The sequence below is a fragment of the Amblyomma maculatum genome, chromosome 1, assembly GCF_055883805.1.
Source record: "Amblyomma maculatum isolate TAMU_Amacu chromosome 1, ASM5588380v1, whole genome shotgun sequence".
In the NCBI taxonomy this organism is placed as follows: Eukaryota; Metazoa; Arthropoda; class Arachnida; order Ixodida; family Ixodidae; genus Amblyomma; species Amblyomma maculatum.
This window is the reverse complement of record NC_139344.1, coordinates 46,885,367-46,908,990: the sequence shown is the minus strand read 5'-3', so window position 1 is coordinate 46,908,990 and position 23,624 is coordinate 46,885,367. Positions and strand designations below refer to the sequence as shown.

The window sequence follows — 23,624 nt, the reverse complement described above, 5'->3', positions numbered from 1 at the left end:
CTGCAGTTCGATTTAGAAGTGCCACTCCAAACAACCGACGCGTACTCCAAAAGCGGCAAGCATATGGACAGGTACAGCTTTAGGAATCGAAGTGGAGTACGTAATTTTCTCGAAAGTCTGCAGACGAATCCGAGTGTCCGCGTAGCCCGCTGAACAATGCGTTTAGTATGAGAAGAGAAGCTGAGGGTGCCGTCAAAAAGTACACCAAGGTCATTAAATTCTTGAACCCTGTCCAACAGCACAGAATTCACAGAATAATGGTAGTGAAAGCTGTGCGTTTTACGAGTAAATGAGACAACCCTAGTTTTGGAAGAATTGAGGGTAAATGGATTCTTCGCACACCAATCAGAAAAAGCAGATATGTCCGATTGCAACAACAAGCAATCTTGAAAAGAATGTATCAACTTGAATATTTTTATATCATAAGAATAAAGAAGAAACGAGGCGTTCTTGATGACGGAGGAAACATTATTAATAAATACGAAGAAGAGAAGCGGGCCTAATACAGAACCTTGAGGAACTCCACTGGTTGCAGGATAAACGAAGGATGTCTGTCCATTGTCACTGACAAAGCAGGAGCGATCAAGAAGATAGTTGCGTAGGAGGGCTATGATTGAGGCTTCGACAACAGAGAGTAGAAGCTTTTCAAGTAGTAATGAGTGAGTAACAATGTCGAAAGCTTTGGTCAAATCACAGTACACAGTGTCAACCTGACATCTCTGAAGGACTGCTGCAGAGGCATACGTCATAAACTCGACTAGGTTGGTAGAAGTAGACCAACCCGACATGAAGCCATGTTGATTCTGTACTATGATATGTTTGAGATGGAAGGAAAGTACATTATGCAAAGCTAATTCGAAAAGCTTAGAAGTGGTACATACACGAAAAATCGAACGTTAATTGGAAACATGAGATTTGTTTCCTGACTTGAAGACAGGAAACACGCGTGCTATTTTCCACACGCGAGGAAAGGCAGCATTTTTCAAACAGTTATTAAATATAGCAGTCACTACTGGTACAAAGATACAACTGAAAGCCAAACATTTCGACAGATTTGCCTGTCTGGTTGGGTTGATAACTAAATAAGACTTGAAATTACTCCAACCAACACTTTTATTTTATAAAACCCGACGTTTCGGAGCCGGCTCGGCTCCTTCTTCAGGGGTGCATGACGCGGGGCTGCGTGCAGCTATAAGTAAAGGAATGGTCGAGGGGGAGAAGAAGGTGGGGGGGGGGGGGAGAATGGGGAGGGGGTGGAATGTGTGTGAAAGGAATGAGAAGGAAGGAGGGGGGTTTAGACGAGTGAGGGTGCCGCAGGTGCAGGTGTGCTCGCTGGCGACTTTTTTCTTTTCTTCTGTGAAGTGGCCAGGAGAGAGCGACTGTATACTTGCAAGGTCTTCGCTCTCTCCTGGCCACTTCACAGAAGAAAAGAAAAAAGTCGCCAGCGAGCACACCTGCACCTGCGGCACCCTCACTCGTCTAAACCCCCCTCCTTCCTTCTCATTCCTTTCACACACATTCCACCCCCTCCCCATTCTCCCCCCCCCCACCTTCTTCTCCCCCTCGACCATTCCTTTACTTATAGCTGCACGCAGCCCCGCGTCATGCACCCCTGAAGAAGGAGCCGAGCCGGCTCCGAAACGTCGGGTTTTATAAAATAAATGTGTTGGTTGGAGAAATTTCAAGTCTTATAAAGATACAACTGAAGGATTTTATTATGGCGGCTGGAATGCCATCAGGTCCAGGAGACAAGGATGGTGTCAGACGCTTAAGACTCGCAGTTATTAACTTCTCGTCAAAGAGAAAGGAAGTATAGGGTGCACCATATGGGAGGCATACGGAATCGCAGTGTGGAGGTTTGTATACGGAGGAAAAATGCTCGGCAAAACTGTCGGAAACATCCCGAATTTCCGACCCCTCAGAGTCAACTAAGTTGATACTGGAATCCGATTTAATGGAACGCTTGCGAACGTACCGTCAGAACTGACAAGGACGATTAGTGGCCCTCCTCTCTAAAGACTCAAGATAAGAGTCGTGGTCCCGCTTGTATAAGCGTTTGCAAAGAGAACACAAGCGGCGAAACTCATCTGCCCAATTGTCAAACCCGGGGCGTTTCGCTTTACGATGGGCCCGTTCCTTAAGTTTTAACGCCGTTCTCAGTTCTCTGGAAAACCAGAAAGGAAACTGTTGTGTAATCGCGGCTATAGCGATAGCGCGATAGCGGTGGCGCGATTATCGCGAGAGTTGGCTATGAGATAAGCTACGTCGTTCGGGCACCGGGCCGCATTCCACTACAAGCTGTGATGGAATAAACTACTTTCGGTTACCAACCCACCGGGCCTTCGTCAGCTGTTCCCCGACGAAACACGACAAACTTTCTACGAGTAGGAGTATGCAGAGGTATGTACTGATGCATACCATCAAGAACTATTTCAGTGAAGCGACTGACTTGTTCGTCGGGATCCCTAATGTAATTTAAAAGGGACCAGTCGACAAAAGAGAAGAAATTGAAGAGACCGACATAGTCACCACGTGCATACACGAAACGGGGCGAATTCCCTGCGGATCTGAATTAGTAGAGGATGAGGCAGAGACAGAAGTCATAAGAAGTGGAGGGGGAAATTTGTCACAGCGAGTAGGCAGTTATGTCGGAACTCGAGACACGCGCACTTTATAAATTCGATAAACAGATATCGAGAATATTACCACAGCAGTTTTCAATGAAATTGTGTTGCTGCATAGAGTTGAAGGCTACAAAATCAATTAGCATGCTGCATTTACTTAATGTATAATTATTATTGTGAGAACAAGTAAATGAGTTCCAGTTCATACCTGGAGTATTAAAATCGCCTAAAATGAGAAGTTTGTGTTTGCTATGACGAGATATAACATGTTCGATTGAGAGCAGAACATCATCATAGGCAGGAGGAGGAAGACTGGGAGGAATGTAAAAAGCTGCAAGTAAAAGCTTTTCATGTCGATTTAAAGTGAGCTCAAGCCACACACATTCAACAGCTTCCAGATCGAAACGTCGAACACACTGGAGAGAACTGACTCAATAGCAATGAGCACTTCCCCATCTCTTTGTTTGGGTCCTGCTTCAGGGCGGTCGCTCCTAAAAATGAAGTAACTGTTAGGAAAGAAAAAACGGAAGGGATATCGCTGGACAGTCAGGTTTAGGTAACTACAACAGCGGTGTAACAACTGGCTAAAACTCTAAAAAACAATTCAGAACCCTTAGTCCGAAGACCTCGGGCGTTTTAATAACAGATGTCTAATTTTGGGGCCACTGCAAATTATCGTCAGTTCGGAGGAATTCAACATGTCGTCGTGAAGTTCCCACGAAAGTCCTTGTAAATGCAGCCTTTCGGCCACATCGAAGGCTCGACAAGCTTACTGTAGGATTCTTCATCAACTTCAATATGGAAGGACGAGTAAGAGTCGTACCTTGTTTTCAGCTGCCGGCAGGAAATAGGGGTTATATTCATTGATTTTAGATGGTTGGCAAGGTCTACCGATGTTTTTTCGGGACTGAGCTTCGAGACGAAAACAGTCTTCCGACGCTTCTTTTGGTAGTTGCCAGCGTTCAGGACGAATGCGCTCGATGCGCCAGTGATCGCTGGACTTGGGTGCTTTTTCATCGCACAAGGTGGGATAACCGCACGGGGAGGAGCAGAGCATGAAGATGGACAGGTAACATCGCCGGGAGTCATCCCTCGATGAAGAGCGGCGTAGTAGTCCACAGACAGCTGCTCATCACGGGTAGGATTGCCCACGAAAACGGCGAGAGGACGCTCGACGAGAAAACGCTGACACTGCGAAGCAGCGCGCCGCACAAGCTCCTCCTGGCGTAGGCCGCGAACATCGGCACGTAGAGAGGCAATGACCTCGGCTGTTGTACGAAGGCCCGCGGGTTCTCCTCACGGGCGCTGGTCTTCCTCCCGTAGTTGGGCAACCTCATCGCTCAGATAAGAGATTCCCTCAAGCGCGTCGAGTAGGAGAGCCTGTAGCGTGGCAAACTTACCGCCATGTTCGCCGGTCGCGGTTGAAGCAGTTGAAGGGGGAAATCGGGTCGGGTGGTTGAACAGGAGAGGGGCGAAGGGAGAAAGGAACGTAGCTGCCGGCGCACCACCGTCGCTAAGCCTAGCACCGTAAGACGACGACGACGCACAGAAATTCCACACGAATGGCCGAGAGCCGGACTTCAAAAGTTGCAGCTCATCATCCGCTCAAGTGATGCATTTCGTGTGAACACGTTTCGCACAGTCGGCACAGCGGCGTAAAAACTGCTGTTTGCCAAAGAATGGACGAGAGCAAAGCGCACATGCGTCCTTACTGGGCGCCATCTTGGAAAAAAAATAAAAGAAATAAAAAAGAATAAAAAGGTAAAAGTAAATAATAATAATAATAATAATAATAATAATATTAATAATAATAATAATAAAAATAATAATAATAATAATAATAATAATAATAATAATAATAATAATAATAATAATAATAATAATAATAATAATAATAATAATAATATTAATAATAATAATAATCAATCTTTATTTATTATGCGCAGAAACAACCATATGGTCTGTGTGCTGCAGCACAAATAACAAAAAGAAATGCACACGCACGTTTTACGCTTGCAAATGGCACACACAAGAGCAAACAAATAACACATGAAATGAAATTGAGACACAAACAGTCACTGAGATAATAAAATCAGTGAGTAGCATGTCTTGTAGACACAGTGTAAGAATTCTAGAGCACATCACAAAAAAAGAGCGATAGATACAGAAAAATAACAAAAAACAGTCATTGACTATAATAATATAAAAATATACATAAAATTAACAAGCATTCTATGTACACCAAGTGTGCGGTACCTCTAACACAGGCTAGAAATACAGGAAAATACAATAAAGAAATACAATTGACCGCGGGGCGGTAAGATTCATATATAAAGTTCGAGGTTAAAATATTAATAAGAAACGGACAAAAAGCAGTTCAAGATAAAAAAAAAACATCGAACAGGAGAAAAAGCAAAAGTGAAGTAAATACGATATTTAGGCTAGAAAGTGGAAGTCATAACCGGTAAAGTACTGTAATGATTACAACGGTACGAACATCTAATATAAATTAAGAGAGCGAGTTTTGCAAGATGTCAAAGTGAAGACAAAAAACAACCCCGCCGGTGTGGTGCAGTGGTAAGACGCCCGACAACTGTGCCGGAGTAAAGGGTTCGAACCCGACAGCTGCGGCTGCGTTTCGATGGAGGCGAAACGAAGAGGCGTCCGTGTGCTGTGCGATGTCAGCGCACGTTAAAGAGGCCCAGGTGGTCTAAATTACTCCGGAGTCCTCCACTACGGCACCGCTTTCTCTCTATCCATATTCAGTCCCACCTTCCTCCAGAAGCAAGTGTGACAGATACTGCGCCTTTCCCTTCCTGTGAACCAACCAATTCTGTCCAGAGGGAATGCGAATGCAGAAACGGAGAAACTAGAAGCGGTCTGAATTCTCTCATGCTCTTCCGCGGAACGCGCTGTAGGCTGTACTCTTAAGAGCTGAGGGAACGTAATGTGGCCATGGAGGATTTTGTACAGAAAAATTATATCAACTTTGACAAGACGGCATTTAAGATAGGAAAGATGTAGTGGGATACTCCCGGTGGAGCGAGAGGAGGAAGTTGCGCAAGGAAAGCCATATCGAAATATTCGTAAACTTTTTTCCTGTACTCTGTCGACCTTGTCACAGTTCGATTTGTAAGTGCCATTTTTAACAACCGACGCGTACTCCAAAAGCGGCAAGCATAAGGACAGGTACACCTTTGAGAACGGAAGTGGAGTACGGAACTCTCTCGAAAGTCTGCAGATGAATCGGAGAGTGCACATAGCCTGCAGAGCATTGCGTTTAGTATTTGAAAATAAACTGAGGGTGCGGACAAAAAGTATACGAAGGCTATTAATTTCATTAGCCCTGTCCAACAGCACAGAATTCTCAGAATAATAATAGAGCAACCTGGGATTTTTAGGAGTAAATGAGACAACATAGTTTTGGAAGAATTGAGGTAATTCCATTCATCGCATACCATTTAGAGGAAGCAGATATGTCCGATTGCAACGACAAGCAATCTTTAAAAGAATGTATGACCTTGAATATTTTTATATCATGAGCATAAAGGAGAATCGGGGAGTTCTTGACCAGGGAGGAAGCATCATTAATAAAAATGGAGAAGAGAAGCGGGCCAAATACGTAACCTTGTGGAAATCCACTGGTTGCGGGGCAAATGAAGGAGGTCTGTGCATTGACACTGACATTGCAGGAGCGATCAAGAAGATAGCTATGTAGGAGGGGTACGATTGAGACTTCACGCCAGAGAGTAGAAGCTTTTGAAGAAGTAATGAGTGAGTTACAATGTCAAAAGCGTTGCTTAAATCACAGTACACAGTGTCAACCTGACCTCTCTGAAGGACTGCTGCAGAGACATACGTCATACACGTGACTAGGTTGTTGAAGTAGAGCAACCGGATATGAAGCCAAGTTAATTCGGTATGATAATATGTTTGAGATGGAAGGGAAGTACATTATGCAAAGCTAATTCGAAAAGGTTAGATGTTGTAAATAGAAGAGAAATCAGGCGATAATTGGAAACATCAGATTTGTTTCCTGACTTGAAGACAGGAAACACGCGCGCCATTTTGCACACGTAAGGAAAGGCAGCATGTTTCAAACAGTTATTAAATATAGTAGTCAATACTGGTACAAAGATACTACTGAAGGCTTTAGGCTTTTACCATGGCGACTGGAATGCCATCAGGTCCAGGAGACAATGGTCTCAGACGCTTAAGAGTGGCAGTTATCAACTCCTCGTCAAAGATAACGCAACTACATGGTGCACCAGATGGGAGGCATACGGAATCGCCATGTGGAGATTTGTATACGGAGAAAAAATGTAGGGCAAAACAGTCGGCAATACCTTGAATTTCCGACCCCTGAGAGCCAACTAAGTTGATTCTCGAATCCGATTTAATAGAACGCTTGCGAACGTATCGCCAGAATTGACTAGGACGATTTGACGCACTCCTCTCTAAAGATTCAGTAGAAGAGTCTTGGTTCCGCTTGTATAAGCGTTTGCAAAGATAACGTAAGCGGCGAAATTCATCTGCCCAATTGTGAAACCCAGGGTGTTTCGCTTTACGATGGGCCCGCTCCTTAAGTTTTAATGCCGTTCTTAGCTCCCTTGAAAACCAGAAAGGAATCTTGCTTTTGGTAGGAGTATGCAGAAGTGTACTGACCCATTCCATGAAGAACTATTTCAGTGAAGCGACTGACTTGTCCGTCAGCATCACTAATGTCCTTTAAAAGGGACCCGTCGGTGGAAGAGAAGAAATTGAATAGACCGACATAGTCACCACGTGCATACGCGAAATGGGGCGAATTCCCCACCCGATCTAAATTATCAGAAGGTGAGGCAGAGACAGAAGTAGTAGCCAGAAGTGGAGGGTAAAATTTGTCACAGCGAGTCAGTGGTATGTCGGAACTCGAGACTCGAACACTTCCAAAATTCTATAGACAGCTATCAAGATTATTACCACACCAATTTTCAATGGAATAGGATGCAGCAAAACGTTAAAGGCTATAAAAAATCAAGTAGCATGTTACATTTTTTTTAATATATAATGATTGTTCTGAGAAATGAGTTCCTGTTGATACCTTCACTGTAAAGTTGCCTAAATTAAGCAGTTGATGACTGCTATAAGAAGTAGAAACGTACATAACATGTTCGATTGAGAGCAAGACATCATCGCAGGCAGGAGGAGGAAGACAAGGAGGAATGTAGTAAGCTGCCAGTAAAAGTTTTTCATATGCATTTAAATTGAGCTCAAGCCACACTCATTCTTCAAGTTTCCAGATCGGAACGTCGAACACACGGCAGAGAACTGCACTCAATAGCAATGAGCACTCCCACATCTTTTTTTTTTTGTCGGTTCCTGTTTCAGGGAGGTCTCTTCAAAAGCAGTAATTATTAGAAAAGAAATCATTCGAAGGGATATTGCTTGACAACCAAGTTTCGGTAACTACAACTGCGGTGCAAAAACTTGGCAAAACGCAAGAAAACAATTCAGATCCTTTAGTCTGAAGACATCGGGCGTTTTGACAACAGATGTCCAAATTAGGGGCCACAGCACTTCAGTGTCAGTTTTAAAGGATGGTGCATATCGTCGTGAAGCTTTCCACGAAAATCTTTGTAAAAGCAGTCTATCAGCCTCATCAAAGGCTCGACAAGCTTACTGTTATTCTTCACCAACTGCAATATGGACGGACGAACTCAGGAATCATACGTTGTTTTCAGCTGCCAGGATAAAATGGGGGCAACATTAAATGTCTTTATATGGTTATTAAGGTCTGCAGATGTGGTTTCGGCACTGAGCTTAGAGAAGAAAATTGTCTTCGGACGCTCATTTTGGTTGGCAACTGTCAGGACAGATGAGCTCGATGCGTTTATGATGGCAGAGTTTCGGTGCTTCTTCATCACACTAGGTGGGTTAACCCTAACGGGGAGGAGCAGAGTCAGAAGACGAACAGGCAACATCGCCGGGAGTCATGCCTGGATGAAGAGCGGCAGAGTACTGTACAGACGGGCGCATATCACGGGAAGGATTTTTTACGGAAACGCACTCAACGAGAGGACTCTCACTGCGAAGCTGCGCGCCGCACAATGTTCAGGCGTAGGTCGCGAACGTCGGCCCGCATAGAGGCAATGACCTCGTCGTGTTGTGCGATAGCCAGCGAGTTCTCCCCACGAAGACGCTCGTACTCCTCCCGCAGCTGGTCAACTTCATCGCTCAGAAAAGAGATTCCATCAAGCGCCTCGAGAAGGAGAGCCCGTAGCGAGGCAAATTCACGGCCATGTTCGCCGGTCGCTGTCGAAGGGGGAAAACCGGTCGAGTAGTTAGGCAAGAGGATTGCGACGGGACAAAAGAATGTAGCTGCCGGCACACCACCGTCGCTAAGCCTAGCACCGCCGGAGGAGGACGAACACAAATTGCACACGAATGGCCGTGAGCCGGACTTGAAGAGTCGCAGCTCATCATTTGTCCATGTGGCGCACTTCGAGTGTACACATTTCACACAGTGGACACAGCGTGCACACATCTGTTTGTCAAAGAACGGACGAGAGCACAACGCACATGCGTCCTTACTGGGCGCCATCTTGGAGACGAAAATAATAATAATCATTGGTTCACAGGAAGGAAAAGGCGCAGTATCTTTCACATTTGCTCTGTGGACACCTGAACCAAGCCATTGTGATGTGTGTATTCCTGCATTCAGCTGCACTCACCCTCGAGACCGAAACCGGCACCGCCGATGGGAACGATTCTATGCTGTACCCATGGAGCTCAGCTTGAGCAAATTTAACTTTACAAACTTTACTAGGCCTGGCTATAGCGAAGATTTAGCCAATCGGCTGCGTAGTCATGGGGAAGATGTTCCATCTTGAACATCTAGCTGCGTCGGCAGGCCATATGGAAATGAAAAGCAGTGGGAAAGATGTGAGAGGAGGGTATAGAAGGGGGCAGTGTGGAGACGAATTCCGCACCAGTGGCCCTGCTTGGCTTATTCTGAATGGGCAGTGCTGCATGCAGTATATGTCAAAGGTGGCTTTCATGTGTATTTACTGTTCACTTTATTTGCCCTGTGTTATTTCATAAACGAAGGTTCATAATCGGCGAGCAGAACGGCGTGTTCTGTCGAACTGAGACGGCGTACCGCTGAACCGCTTCTCCAACTGTTCCCTACTATTGTAAGGATACAATCGAATTAAAATGTTCAGTACGGGTTGTCATTTGCTGCCGGGAGGTTTGTAATGCGAGAGCATTACTTCGCTATGTTCACAGATTTCTGTCCGGAGACCGCGTCGGCAGACCGTGTAAGTAAAAGTGTCCGCAGCAGTTGTAATTGAGAACTGGTAGAGGTTAAGGAGCGCTGTGAATCGATAGAGGGTGACGAAATGTTGTGTCCGAAAAAATAACCGGGGCAATGAGTTAATTAGATAATAATTAGATGAAAAAATTTAAAAGTAAGGGCTAAAATGGTCTCATTATCCAATGCCTTGGCGACACATTTGAATGTATCAAATGTTAAAATAGTTGATTAAATCAGGCACTTAAGGTGACGTCAAGGATGTGACGTCACATAACCTGATGTCGAGCCAAAAAAGGGAACAGGAAAGGATTGGCGTGCAATTTGAAAGTAACGAAGACAAATGTAGTTAATGAAGGCACTCAATTAGGGTGACGTCAAGGAAGTGATGTGATGAAACCGGAAGTAGAGCCGAAAAATGGCAAAGGAAGAGATTGGCGCGCAATTTGAAAGTACCGAAGGCTAACATGGATAAACAAGTAAATTAATGTGACGTAGATAATGTGACGTCACGCCACCGGAAGTAGAGCAGTACAAGGGCATAGGAAGGTATTGGAGCGCAATTTTAGTGTAAAATGGGCAAACAAGAAGTGAATTAAGCAACCAGAAGCAATCAACAGCAGCATCCATGCTTTCGCATTTCTCAAATGCAGATTCTGCAGCGCTCTTTGATTTTTTGTTCACACGCCTTCCAGTCCGTAATTCACGCTGTCGTTGTGGAAAGTAAAATATGTCACGAAATTTGCAAATGGAATTGCAACTCTGCACCTTTACTCTCACGTGCTTATGTCGACGCTATATGTCGGATCCTTTTGGAGCTCTTGCTTTGCATACAACGCACGGCAGTTCTATCGCAATGCATGAGAGAGCAAGCTGCTGTTGCAAACGGCTTCTTAATTTAAGTGCCCTGACCTTGCAACTGCAAGCAGAAGAGGCAGTAGGAAATTGAAATTTCAATCCGAAACTCAGAGAGCGCCTGCTTTCTAGTGTGGTTCATAATTTTCCCACATCAGTTTGTTATGCCCCAAATTATGCCTGAAAAATGTTTTGAAACTTGAAAAATGCGCGAAAAAATTTGTGAAAGATATCTTATCTAGCGCGGACCTTAAATCTTCAGCCGTAACCTTCCGCACTGACTTAGCGTAAAAATCTATGTTGGCTGCAGTGATGAGCTTGATGATGGCGGTCAAGGTAACGTAAAAAAATTTGTAAAGGATGTCTTATCAACCGCGGACTTTAAATATTATGCCGAAACCTTCGGCACTGGATTAGCAAGAAAATCTGTGTTGGCCGCGGTGATGATCTTGATGATGGCGGTCAACATGGCGGCGCTTCAATGAGAACATGGACGAAGGAAAGCTTAGGAGAGGCCCTGACGTCATTTTTTTGAAGCCGACGCGGCAACGTCTCTCTTCCTCCTTTACACAACATTTTGGGCGAGTTGGCTACATACATTCGTTATTACAGCGCAAAGAAGGAATAGAACAAGAGGAGGACACAACAGCACTGCAAAGACGGCACAGAACAAGAGGAGGACGCAGCAGCGCTGTTGTGTCCTCCTCTTGTTCTGTGCCGTCTTTGCGCTGTAATAAAGAATTCATCCTTTACCCTTTCTCCGCGACGCTCACGTACCTAGTTCCCTTAGCAACGCTGTTGATAGTGGGCGAGGTTTCATAGCAACAGCGTCGCCGTTGCTAATGGCCCGACTTGGCTAACCCTACCATTTGACGTCACTTCCGCCACACTTTCTCTAATACATTGGGAATGGCAAGGGCCTCTCCTAAGCTGTTTCCTTCCTCCATGAGTGAGAATCTTTTTTTTTTTGTGTCTCAGCTTTGCTCTCTGGCAACGGCCACCGACGGCGACCGCAGCGCCGCCAATCTACACCGTGCCCGCTCTACCGGCCGGTGGGGCTGCATAGAGTAACATAACATTGCCGCAATGTTTTTACTGGCGCCGCCATCTGACGAGCTCGGGAGACTGGCACGCGCTCGTCTTCTTCGCTCACGGTGCTCTCTCGCTAGTCTGCTAATATGCAAGAAGGTTAGGTTTGATTTTTGGAGTATATTATCTGAAAGCGTCTCAGGATGTGACAGTCGTCGTATTGAAGGGCTGAAGAAGTTCGGACCACTCGGGGTTCTTAAAATTGCACTGACATCGTTCAGCACAAGGGCGCCTTGTTTTTTCCTCCATCAAAATGCGGCCGCCATGGGCCGTGGTTCGATCCTGCGGCTTCCAAGTTTCAAGTTTATTTCATACATTCATATTTTATTTCTTCCAATGACGTACAAAGCTTAGCAGACACCGCGAACCGCACGCTCTTATCGCTTGCCACATGGTCATCAGCCAACTCATTAAAAATAAACGCAGAAAAAACTAAAGCAGTACTCTTCCTTCCTAAAGGAAAACAAGTACTTTACCGCCCCTCGTTATACCTCAATGGCAGTGAAATCGAGTACGTGGACACATTCAAATCATTAGGTGTAACGTTTAGCAGTACGATGACATGGGATGCCCATGTTAATAATATTGTGTTAACGCTTTTTAGAATTGTCGGAATTACTTCACGTAACAGGCATATTCTACCTATCAAAACTAAAATTACTTTATACTATGCATTTTTTTTATTCGCACCTTAGCTATTGCCTCCTTGTCTGGGGCCATACAACGGTATCTAATGTCATTAAACTGCAAACATTACAAAAGAAAATGCTTCGCGCAATTGTCAACGGGACGTATGATTCGCCTACTAGACACATTTACCTACATTATAATTGACTACAGATTTGCATGTCTCTATAAATCAACGATAAAAAAGGGTGATTCATTTTTTTCTGAAATTCTTCCTATTACATGTCGCCACTCATCATACGACATCAGACTGCAGAGTAGGTTTGCATTACCAAAGTGCAGAACTAACTATTGGTTTTGTATGTTGAGATTTATTGTGCCAAAGTTCCTAAATACCCCTTTGAGTGACCAAGTGAATATTATGTCTTTTTCTTCCATTCGTAAAAGCTTTATTCAGCAATCTATGCTACAGTGATGTCAATTGTGTTTGAACGTACTGTGCCACTCTGTGTTATAGCCTCACGGTCTTCTGCGTCTATTATTGCTGCCAGTTGTCAGATATGTTCTGTCAACCTTGTTCTGTAGATGCACTTGTATTCATTTTTTTTTTTTTACCAGTGGTTGTTTTTGCCTTGTGCCTACTGCTGACTTGTAGGGGTGGTGAGGCCCGTCAAGCGGTGCATAATTCACTGCTTTTTTCTCACCATCCCCAGTTTGCATGTACAAACTGAAATAAAGATTGATTGATTGATTGATTGATTGATACATACATACATACATACATACATACATACATACATACATACATACATACATACATACATACATACATACATACATACATACATACATACATACATACATACATACATACATACATACATACAACCAAAAAATGAATACCGTAAGAGTTGTACAGAAGGAAGTCCCGTATTACAATACTAGGGGGGAGGGACCTCCCAAATAAAAGCAAGTGAGACAGAAACGTTAAAAAAATGGGAAGCAGTGTAACAAGTAATTAGTATAAAAGTACAACCTACAAAACAACGTTAGAATATACACCAATGAAAATAAAGAAGATAGATATACAGATAATCAACTACAGTGCATAGAACACACAAAATAACACATTCAAAAATGAGCTAAAATAGTTGAAGAAGATTAACATGTAACATATTTATTAAATAATCTTTCTTGCGAAATGGAATCAGTGAACAGTATGCGATGCTTTAATTTCTGGAGGTAAAGAATTCCAGTAGGATATGCCGGCAAACAAGGAAGCAAATTTTCCGTAATTAGTCCCGACTTTTGGCAAAAGAATATTATTGCGCTGTTTAAACCTTTTAAGATTAGTATTTACAAGCTGGTTGGTAATGTCATCAATATGAGCATGATGATTTATTAGTTTATAGATAATCATGGACAATTTTAGTCTGAATAAATGCTGAAGTGGAAGCATATTCAACCTCTAGTACAGCGGCAGAGAGTGTGATTGGAATGAACTGAATGACACGAGCCTGATGGCTTGATTCTGGAGGCGTTTAAGTCTTTCAATGTGCGTCTAATATGTATTTCCCCAACAAGACAAACAGTAGATAAGGTGACAATGGATGTAGGCATAATATAATGAACTTATTATGTGAGGTTGAAAATATTCACGGGTTTTTATTATGATGTGAATACCGAACGAACCTTTAAGCATGAGCGATTAAGCATGGCGATTCAACCTCAAGTGCTTGTCGAGAGTTACGCCCAGAATCATGGAATTACTTACATAGGCAGCGTAAGTATGTAAGTAATTATGTGAGGTAGGGTAAGTATGTAAGTAGGTACGTAGAGCGGTAAGAGTGTAGGCAGGTAACGTATAGGCAGGCAATTAACCCTACGACAGGCAAGATAGCGAAACAAGAATCTCCGGCTTACCGGCTGGGGTTTAAGAGCGACGTTTTGCGGAAAGCTTCCCTCATCGGGATTCCTGGCAGTGTGCCACGAGTATATTAATCGGTGCCGCTATCTTCAAGAGTAGCAATACCCGCACATGCTTGAGGAGGCGCTTCGCTGCCCGGTTGCAGAATGCTCTCTAGACGCTACGCCTGCGACGGAGGCGGTTTCTGTGGTCACAGTCGTTCACGTCTCTGGCGAGATCCAAAAGACCTTTTCGACTCTCGACAGCATTCCGAGTAGGCATCTAGGTGGCATTCCCGTAGCTACTTCCATTTTTCCCGTATACGAAAGCCAATCAAACCATCGCTCATCCGGCGCTCTCCTGACGCGCGATGATCGGCCGCGTAACTACAGGGAGGGAAACAGGTTTCTAATAGATTAAAAAGCGTATAGAAAAGCATTTATCGCGAATATAATCATACGTGCATAATATAAGTCGAATTCAGGGTGATTCCTACGGCCATGTAGAGGGTAGCACATTTAGTTCGCTGTTGGTCACTGTCAATTTGTATGACATCCGCCAAATCTCCTCGTTTCCATGCTTTAGCCGAGAGCGAAGGGACAGCTGTGCTTTCTGGTCGCTATCACGAGCAGTGACACCATAGAGGGTGTAGTGTGCCAATGGAAACGTGGACCTGCAGGTCATCGCTATAATATAGGACTATTAAACTTACCCGTGCAGTGAAGAGGGAGCCACATCAGACACCTGTGAGAGGTTCGCAACAGTACACGTTCCTTTTAAGGCATAGAGACAAAGAAGCATTCAAAAATATTTAATTAATCCTGCGCTCTCAACACGAACGCCTGTCTACAATTGGACGCAACTAGTGCGCACACATCCAAAACGGCCGTCCTTCATGACATCGTCCCCGTGGTCGCAGACAGGTGCATGGGTGATACTTCATGCCTTGCGTCCAGGACGTTACGATTCGTCGCGGGGGCCGTAACGTGGTCGTCACTGGCAGGAAGAAGCAGAAAATAAGAAGACCAAAGTAACATTGATTAGCGCCCCAGCGCGAGCAGCGCTGATATTGTAGATGATAATGCGCTCCGTGATATACTGTGTCTTTATTTCCTTCCAGTGGAATGTACGACGGCCTCTTGATTGACAAGAGAATGTCTGCAGCTGTCTGTGCTCATGCCATATGCTTAACATTCATAAATTAATCCGCTCAAAAATGCATTCCATTTATTCAGCTCACGGGTATCTTAGTGTCAGGAAAAAGTCTACTTTTTTCGGCGTTTATTGTAAAAGCGCCATGAATTTAATAACTCTCCATAAGAATCGCCCGTCCAATTCATCATTATTTGCGCGCCTTTCATTGTAAGCTAATGGCACTTCAGCCTCACCTGACGACTTTCTCGACAGCTTATTTCAAAACTAAAAAAATTAAAGGTTTTCATCGTTTGCACAATTTCGAAGTCTAGCAGGCGGATATTGCGCTACCCTCGCAACACCATTATTAGCGTCACATTGGCTGTGATATTCGTACTGGTCGACCTCTGAGTTTTCAGAACATGATTCTTGAAAAATACAACTCGACCTATACGTGATTAGATAACGTAAATGTATTGCGCATGGGAAATTTCACCCTTTCTGGAGACGTGCAATGTGCATCAAAGTGTCACGAATTGCAGTTGGCTGACGATGCCTGTTTCGCCAGAAATCCGTTGAACGATAATGTGTCTGTCACTCGCATAGCGGATCCTCAGTACTTAACACACCATCTTCCACCACTCCATCACCATGCCTTACTCATCATCCATCACCATTCCGTTGAAAACGGGCAACTACAACAATGAGAACAGGGAGAGCGGCGTCAGAAGCGAATCAAATTCTTAACTTTTTAAATTCAACAGGGGGAAACACAAAGCAAACAGCGTGAAATCAACCTGAATATACTATTCCAGAAACATTGTCCAGCCAAGTAACAGGGAGCATGCGACTGCACTGCGATTACCAGCTGTTCCGTCATAACATATCTACAAAGGTCCTAGAGGCACAGTTTTCATCGGATCAGTTAATACATCTGAAACGCTGAGAAGTAAGTGTAGCGATATGAGAGTAGGAGGAAGACACCTGAACGTTACCCAACGCCATAGTTCTCAGTTGGTAAATATAAAAAAGCATCACTAGAAAGGCGACGATCAGAATAGTCCCTGAACGTCGCTTACCGCAGACAGCATGGCGCACATGCCTCAGAGAATAATAGTACTGTTCACCAGGAGAGTATATAGCGATGGCTCGTAGAGGAGACCATTGACACGGGCGGTCGCATTTAAATCATGTATTTCAACGACGTTCCTCGCAGACAAAGCGCGCATGAACACCCACTACCTATGAGAAATTTCTTGCATGGGGGGGGGGGGGGGGGGGGGGTTGCACTCTCTCACCGCCTCCCCCGACTCCGCCAAACCATTTCATTACCGTTCAAGGCCTATGCTTTTAAGGTTTGTACATTAGCTACTCCCTCTGCTAGATGATACATGAGATGTCGAGCTATTCACTGTCAACTGTAACAGAGAATTCCTTCAATTCGTCCCAGCCGCGGACGCTGTTGACAGCTACGGCATCGGTTCACACGGGTTTCAAAGGCACCAGGTGATCCGAAAGAAACCCGACACTGTCGTCTTTCGGCAAGACTGGACTTTGACTTCACTTTTCTTGCCTTGACGAATAAGCATCAGAGGATCATATGCAGGGCCATGTCTGCTATGCCACTCCTTTTGAATAAAAGTCTTTCAACTCGCTAAAAGACCGCTGAGGTGAAAGAGTTTTTGCTTGCTCGTGTGACACAGGTATAAGTTCCTAATGAGGGGCGCGAGTGGCACATGTATAGTGCTCTAGAATTGAGTAGTGTGCCGGCTTCAGCGCTCGGGAATGATAGCGAAGTGGTCGCCGGAGCGATGAAAAACGTAGGTGGCGCTGTCAGTCGCAGGAGCGCATCAGACGCGCTCCCGCCGCAGAGGAAGTGTTCTGGGCGTCGGCTTCTGTGACACGTGTCCTGCGTCAATTCCGTTGCATCGGATATGGTGCGTTGTTGATGACTGATAAAGAAGGAAAACATGTCTGCAAAGAGCGCAGACACAGTTCCAGTCTGTCTCGTTGGGCTTTCACCCCCCACCCTTCCTGAACGCTCTCTTTTTTGTTCCTTTTTTTGCTCATTGCGCATTCTTTCGGCTGTCTTTCCCATTCGAGCCCTGCTCTTCTCGAAATACACTGTCTCCGTACGGTGGGGGAATCACGTTAGCCGTACAAGCGAGGAACACACCCTTCTTCTTTAAAGTTCGATTGATGAGCTTGACCGCTTGGTTGACGAAGGAAGGCTAGAGGACGTTCAAGCTACTTTGAATGCCCTTTGAATGATAACTACGTCACCTTGCACAGTTGTCGCAGTCCCAGTGCTCATATTGCAGTACATGTAGCTGGAAAGGTCATGAAAAAATTTATATGCAGTACTGTGCGTATCTCATTTTGAGCAAATCTGCGCGGCCCAAAAAGAAGAAAATGAATTTATCTGACTTCGAAAGTGGAGGTCTTCTTTATCCGTCTGCGGAGCTTAGCTCGTAAATACGCTGGAAAATCCTTTCAAATTTTGTTCTTGCAGTTCATGGAAAATTAATGCAAACAGCATATGCATGAATTTGTGGTGTTTTTGCAAAGCCCGGATCTCCTAGCTTGGATGTCCTACCCATGACAGAAATGACGCTTTGCAATAGCGCTATTGTATGTGTGCATGCGATTTCGTTTTTATGTGAGGTCACTAAACCAACAGCAGAGCTCGAAATTAGAACAGATAAAGTCTCCGAATCTGAGGAGATGAAAATAATTGGCTTTGAGGGCTCAATTTATTATCTCTGCCTGTGTCTTGTGTGTTTTCAAATTTAGCAGCTTAATTCATTCATGTGCTCCTAGTTCTGTGGCATTTTCCTATAATTTCGTAGTGTTTTATATGTTGGTACTATACGCTTGAATTATTTATTTTTTTTCACATAGGCTGTGACGTTTTTCTGCTGCTGGTTTTGAGGTCGTTCGCATAGCATTCATTGACCACGAGAAAGCATTTACCTCGGTCGAAACCCAGCGGTCATGCAGGCATTGTGAGATAAGAGTGTAGGTGAGTCATATGTGAAAGTACCGGAAGATGTCTATAGTGGCTGCACAGCAACCATAGTTCTGCACAAAAAAAGTGATAAAATTCCAATTAAGAAAGGTGTTAGAGAAGCAGGCACGATCTCTCCAGTGCTATATGCAGCTTGCTTAGAGAGTGTAATCAAAGGCATGAAATGGGGGCAGTTAGTCATCAGGGTCGATGGAGAATATCTCAGTAAACGGCGATTCGCTGATGACATTGCCTTGTTAACTAATTCAGGGGACTAACTGCAACTAATGATAAATGATTTAGACAGGAGAAGCCGAAAGGTAGGCCTGAAGGTGAATATGCAGAACACTAACTTGATGCTGAACAACCTGGGAAAGGAACAGCAGTTTAAAATAGGTAGCGAAGGGTTGAAAGAGGCGAATATGTCTACTTAGGACAGGTAGTGACCACAGATTCGGACCACGAAAGGGATACAACTAGAAGAATAAGATTGAGATAGAGCGCATTTAGAAGGTACTCAAACATTATGACTACCAGCTTACCAGTATCACTCAAGAGGAAAGTGTATAACAGTTGCATCCTACCGGTACTCAGCCATGGGGCTGAAACATGGAGGTTAACGAAAAGGGTTCTACCTAGGTTGAGGACAACGCAGAGGGCTATGGATTGGAAAATGGTAGGTCTAACATTGATGCATAGGAAGCGTGCAGAATGGGTCAGAGAAATAACTCAATTTACTGACATTCTAGTCGAAATTAAGAACACGAAATGGGGATGGGCAGGATATGTAGTTTGTTGGCAATATTCATTGCCTCAGGGCATCAGTACGGTATTATATGAAGAAAGATTAAATGATTAAATGAATGAAAAAAGGTTGGCTGACTTTATGAACTCCAGGAGTGAGCGATGGTGAGATACTTGCGTCCAAGCGATATATGAGGCAGGATTGCTTGCTGAAAGGCCAGCTGTCGTCAGGTTTCGGATTCGTGTCGGTTGCAGTGCTGGGCAGTCCCACGACTAGTGGTGAATGTCGGCTTCAACATTTTCGTTTTTACAGATCGGACACCCTGGGCGCGGATATAAGTGTTGGAAGTGAGACCACGTCCTAGTGACCGCTGGTGTGAGGGCAACACCGACCCAAATCAAACTAAGCCCAACCTTTGCACGGGTGAGACCGCGGGGGAGGGATATCGCACACGGAAGGATAAGAGCAGGTGTGCGGCGCCGGAGGTGTTGATTAAAGGATGCTAATGTCGTAAACTTTAAGAAACCGTGACATTCATGAGTCTTGAGGCACGAGGTGGGTCGCTGAATCTGCTTGACTTTGGGAAGGCAGAAGGTCACGTGAGACCCACTCAACACGTATTGACTGCGGGATGCGCGCCGCAAGTTGGCTGATGTCTTGACATATTTTGGGCAATGGCTGACACGACGGAGCAAACATATTGCTTCAAGTGCGTCAGAGCGGATGACAACGTGGGCCACAGGGAGCATGGTTATGGTAGCCATGGAGAAGAGTGCCTCCTGAACTGCCGCAAGCTCAGGGCAGAAAGTTGTGAGTGGTTCCGAAAGTCAAAACGTAGAGGTGTGATTCAGGTGTGATTCCATGAACAGTAGATTGCTGTTTTTGCTTCACAGGATTGTATGCTTGCATCGCTGTGCACTACATGTCCATGTTGGATATGCAGGATATGTATTTCAAAGATGTGATAACCGATGGTTTATAAGAGTATACATTGGATTCCAGGGAAGGTAAGCGTAGAAGGGGGGGGGGTGTGGGGGCAGACTGATAGGTGGGTAGGTGAGATTAAGAAATTCGCAGGGGTCAAGTGTATGCAGCTAGCTCAGGACCGAGGATATAGTCCGTCTGATGATGATGATGATGCTATGTAGTTTTGTGCATTTGTATGAGCTCTCGCTGGATCTATTTCGTTTTGTATACAATTGCGTATTCGTATTATTACGGACGAGAAAGAATCGGGCGGTGGCGCAGGCACAGGCCCTTGCGATAGGCTTGCTGCGATTCATTAAACCATCTCACGGTCATCTGCCATCTCTCGGGCGACATGACAGGAGTGGCTGGCCTCATTTTCTCAGTGCTGCGGATTGCCGGCGAGGTACATGTCGGCAAGGCGGCACTCTTGATCAACGCCAACTCCAGGATCATTTCGAGCGCCAGGACCTTGGCCGCCAGAACTGCCTCTTCGCCTCTGCACTGTCGACCTTCTGCTTGTACTTGCGTCACCTTCGAGCCTCTGTAACGAACCCGCTGCGTCCCATTCTTGGAAAGGGCATCTGCGCATTTGCCGAATGCCAGGATGGACAGGTTTTTCCTTGGTGCTCTCGCGCAGCCTTACCCCAATGTTCCTGTTGACCGCGCGGCAGCGCGCTCTGAGCCTGTGAGATCGCTGAAGCTCATCTTTCAAGCGTAGATGCCCTTGCTTGTGCCCGTCACTGTCTAGGTCGGCATCACATACACCTGGAAGATGGCATGTGACCGTGACGATTCAGCGTTGGCGTCAGTGTCGCGCTGAGTTCGAGTTTTGTTGTCTTTCTGCTGCAGGTCTAGAGGAGCGTCAACCTCTTTCACCTTGTGGAAGGAGGGGTTGGAGATGGCGATGCCTTTGGCGGGGTCGTCGCACTCAACGAGCGGTGCTCCACAGGCAGAGAGCAGGTCGCGCACCACCTCACTGTAGGCCTCGAGGTAGGCCACTGCAACGTCGCAAGACTGCCCTCAGAGCGCAGCTGATCCACGCGCTCGTACAAGTGGCTCACGATGAGGGTCACTACGCCTGGGCAGTGTTCCGTGCCGAGCATAGTGAACGTCCTGCCCACACCCATCGCACCGTAGGCAGGCATAAATAAATAAAAATAAATAAATTAATAACTTTACTGATGCATATAGCTACATCGCCCGTAGGGCATTATTGTGGGCAATTTCAAACAGTGTATCTCATAAATAAGAAAAGTCGAAGATAAAAAAAAAAACCAAGCACACCAAGAACATTAACAAAAAATAATGATCCACTATACAATGAAATTCACAATAAACAGTGAAAAATGTAACAAAAATCACAGAAAGCACACTTTAACCAGGGCTAATGAAAAGATGGTGAATCGGAAATTCACTACATTTTCGGGCAGTCGATTCCATTAGTTTACCGTTAAAGGGAAAAAATGAATGGGCAAAAACATTTATGCGGCAAGTACTCTCTCTAACTGTTTTGGGGGGATCATTTTCAGCGGAAACATAGTATGAAGCGGCTGAAGCCTTCAGGTAAATACCTTTGTCTATTCCAGTGTCGCCATTAAATACAATTTGGAAAATTTTCAATCCAAGGAAGAGTGGGCATGTGAACAGCACGACGATGCGGTTTTCTAACCCGCTCTGCTTCCTCGTCCAGGTTACCGCATGGGCTCACTTCAGCGCCGTACCGCTATCTTCACCCACCACTGACGCCAGCAAGCGCTGTCATTTCAACAACGGAATTGGATCCGCCTGGCCTCACGACACCCGGATTTTCACGGTCATCCCTCCATCATTTCAAAGATCCGGATCGACGGCAACATCACCCTCTGCTGCCTATATGAAGAGCTGGCGGGATCACGGCGCCTTTAGTGGGCGTGTGAACAGCACGACGATGCGGTTTTCTAACCCGCTCTGCTTCCTCGTCCAGCTTAGTCCTGTTACACCTCTATACGCTAAGAAATCGAATAACGTTTGTCTGCTTCTGTTCCCACGCCCGGGAGTTTTGCTTTCCGTGCTCATGTGAATGCTTTGATGTTACAACCCATCTGCTTATGTTGTCCGGTGATGTTGAGCTCAACCCTGGGCCTCCGCCGAACACGAGATCGAGGGCGCAGGACTCTCCGTCAGATTCTGGTTCTACGCAAATGGACGATATAATTGCAATATTGCAAACTGTGAACACGCGGACTGAAAAAATGGAAAGGGATCAGAATGATTTAATCAAGTCTGTTGACGATCTTAAAAAAACACAGGCTAAATATCAAGAAAATCTGGCAGATATAGAAAGAAGGCTAACAGGGGTTGAACGCAAAACCGTCACCCTTGAGGCAGTTGAGGAAGAGCTACAGCGTTTTCGCCAGTCGATTGATCGTCTTTCAACTGAAAACTCTCAACTGCCCTCTAAGCAGGCTGAGTTTGAAGACAGGCAGCGGCCAGACAACCTTCTTTTCTACGGCCTATCAGACACACAGTCCGAATCCTGGGCTCAGTCAGAGGAAAAACTGGTTAGCATGCTTTCGTCCTGTTTGAAACTTCCACCCACCGAAATTCTGGTCGAAAGAGCACACAGGCTCGGCGTGTATACTCCGAATAAATGCAGGCCACTTATTGCTAAATTTTCGTCTTACAAGCTTAAACAGAAAATACTCGTCGCCAGTTCTAAGCTGAAGGAAGAAAAAATTGGAGTTAGTGAAGACTATTCCGTCGCTACTCGTCTTGCTAGGAAGAAACTGGTTGAATTTGGCAAAACCCAACCATTAACCTTCAAACTTCGCTTCAATAAATTGTACATAAACAAAACGTGTTACACCTACAATCCCTTTGATGATTGCGTGCATGTACTTTCCAATGTCTCTACGCCACTGGTCGAATCTTCTGATGACATGCATGCACTATCTATTCCTTCCACCTCATCCGCTCAGCCCATCACTGATTAGCACTACGCGAGGGGCAGTGGAATAAAGTTACCCGTCAGTAACCAACTTTCATTTTTATTCACAAATATATGGAGCATACTTCCAAAACACGACGATCTTTGCTCTGTTATCAATGCTTGTGATGCCGACATAGTATGCCTTACTGAAACCTGGCTGTCTGCGAAGGTTGATAGCAGTGAACTCTGACTGTCAAAAGCGCTACAACATTTATCGATGTGACAGGGGTGCTCGGTGGGGTGGAGGCGTGCTTATCGCCGTCTGTGATGCTATTTAGTCTTTTCCTATCCATTGTACAACCGATTTAGAACTAGTCTTGGTTGAAATTCGCACGTGCTCAAAGAAATTGATATTGGGTACTTGCTATCGTCCGCCTTCCAGCTCACCAACCTTTGCCGACGACCT

The 23,624-nt window shown here is 45.1% G+C and overlaps 1 protein-coding gene and 2 pseudogenes across 1 annotated transcript; 2 read left to right on the top strand and 1 right to left on the bottom strand.

Annotated features, from left to right (window-relative positions):
* The window catches only part of LOC146202287 (protein roadkill pseudogene), a 46,902-nt pseudogene extending 35,063 nt beyond the window's left edge, over positions 1-11,839 (top strand).
* A 9,155-nt stretch (positions 11,840-20,994) lies between these two features.
* On the bottom strand, positions 20,995-21,377 carry LOC146202286 (kinesin-like protein KIF18B pseudogene; annotated as a pseudogene).
* A 960-nt stretch (positions 21,378-22,337) lies between these two features.
* On the top strand, positions 22,338-23,275 carry LOC146202285 (uncharacterized). The gene has a single exon (XM_084584339.1). It carries the CDS (start codon positions 22,338-22,340, stop codon positions 23,220-23,222), a length of 885 nt encoding a protein of 294 aa, XP_084440465.1. The 3' UTR covers positions 23,223-23,275.
* The last annotated feature ends 349 nt before the right edge of the window (positions 23,276-23,624 follow it).

Bases quoted from the DNA above. Each gene is read 5' to 3' on its own strand.
- LOC146202285 (XM_084584339.1), top strand. From the start codon at position 22,338: ATGTTGTCCGGTGATGTTGAGCTCAACCCTGGGCCTCCGCCGAACACG.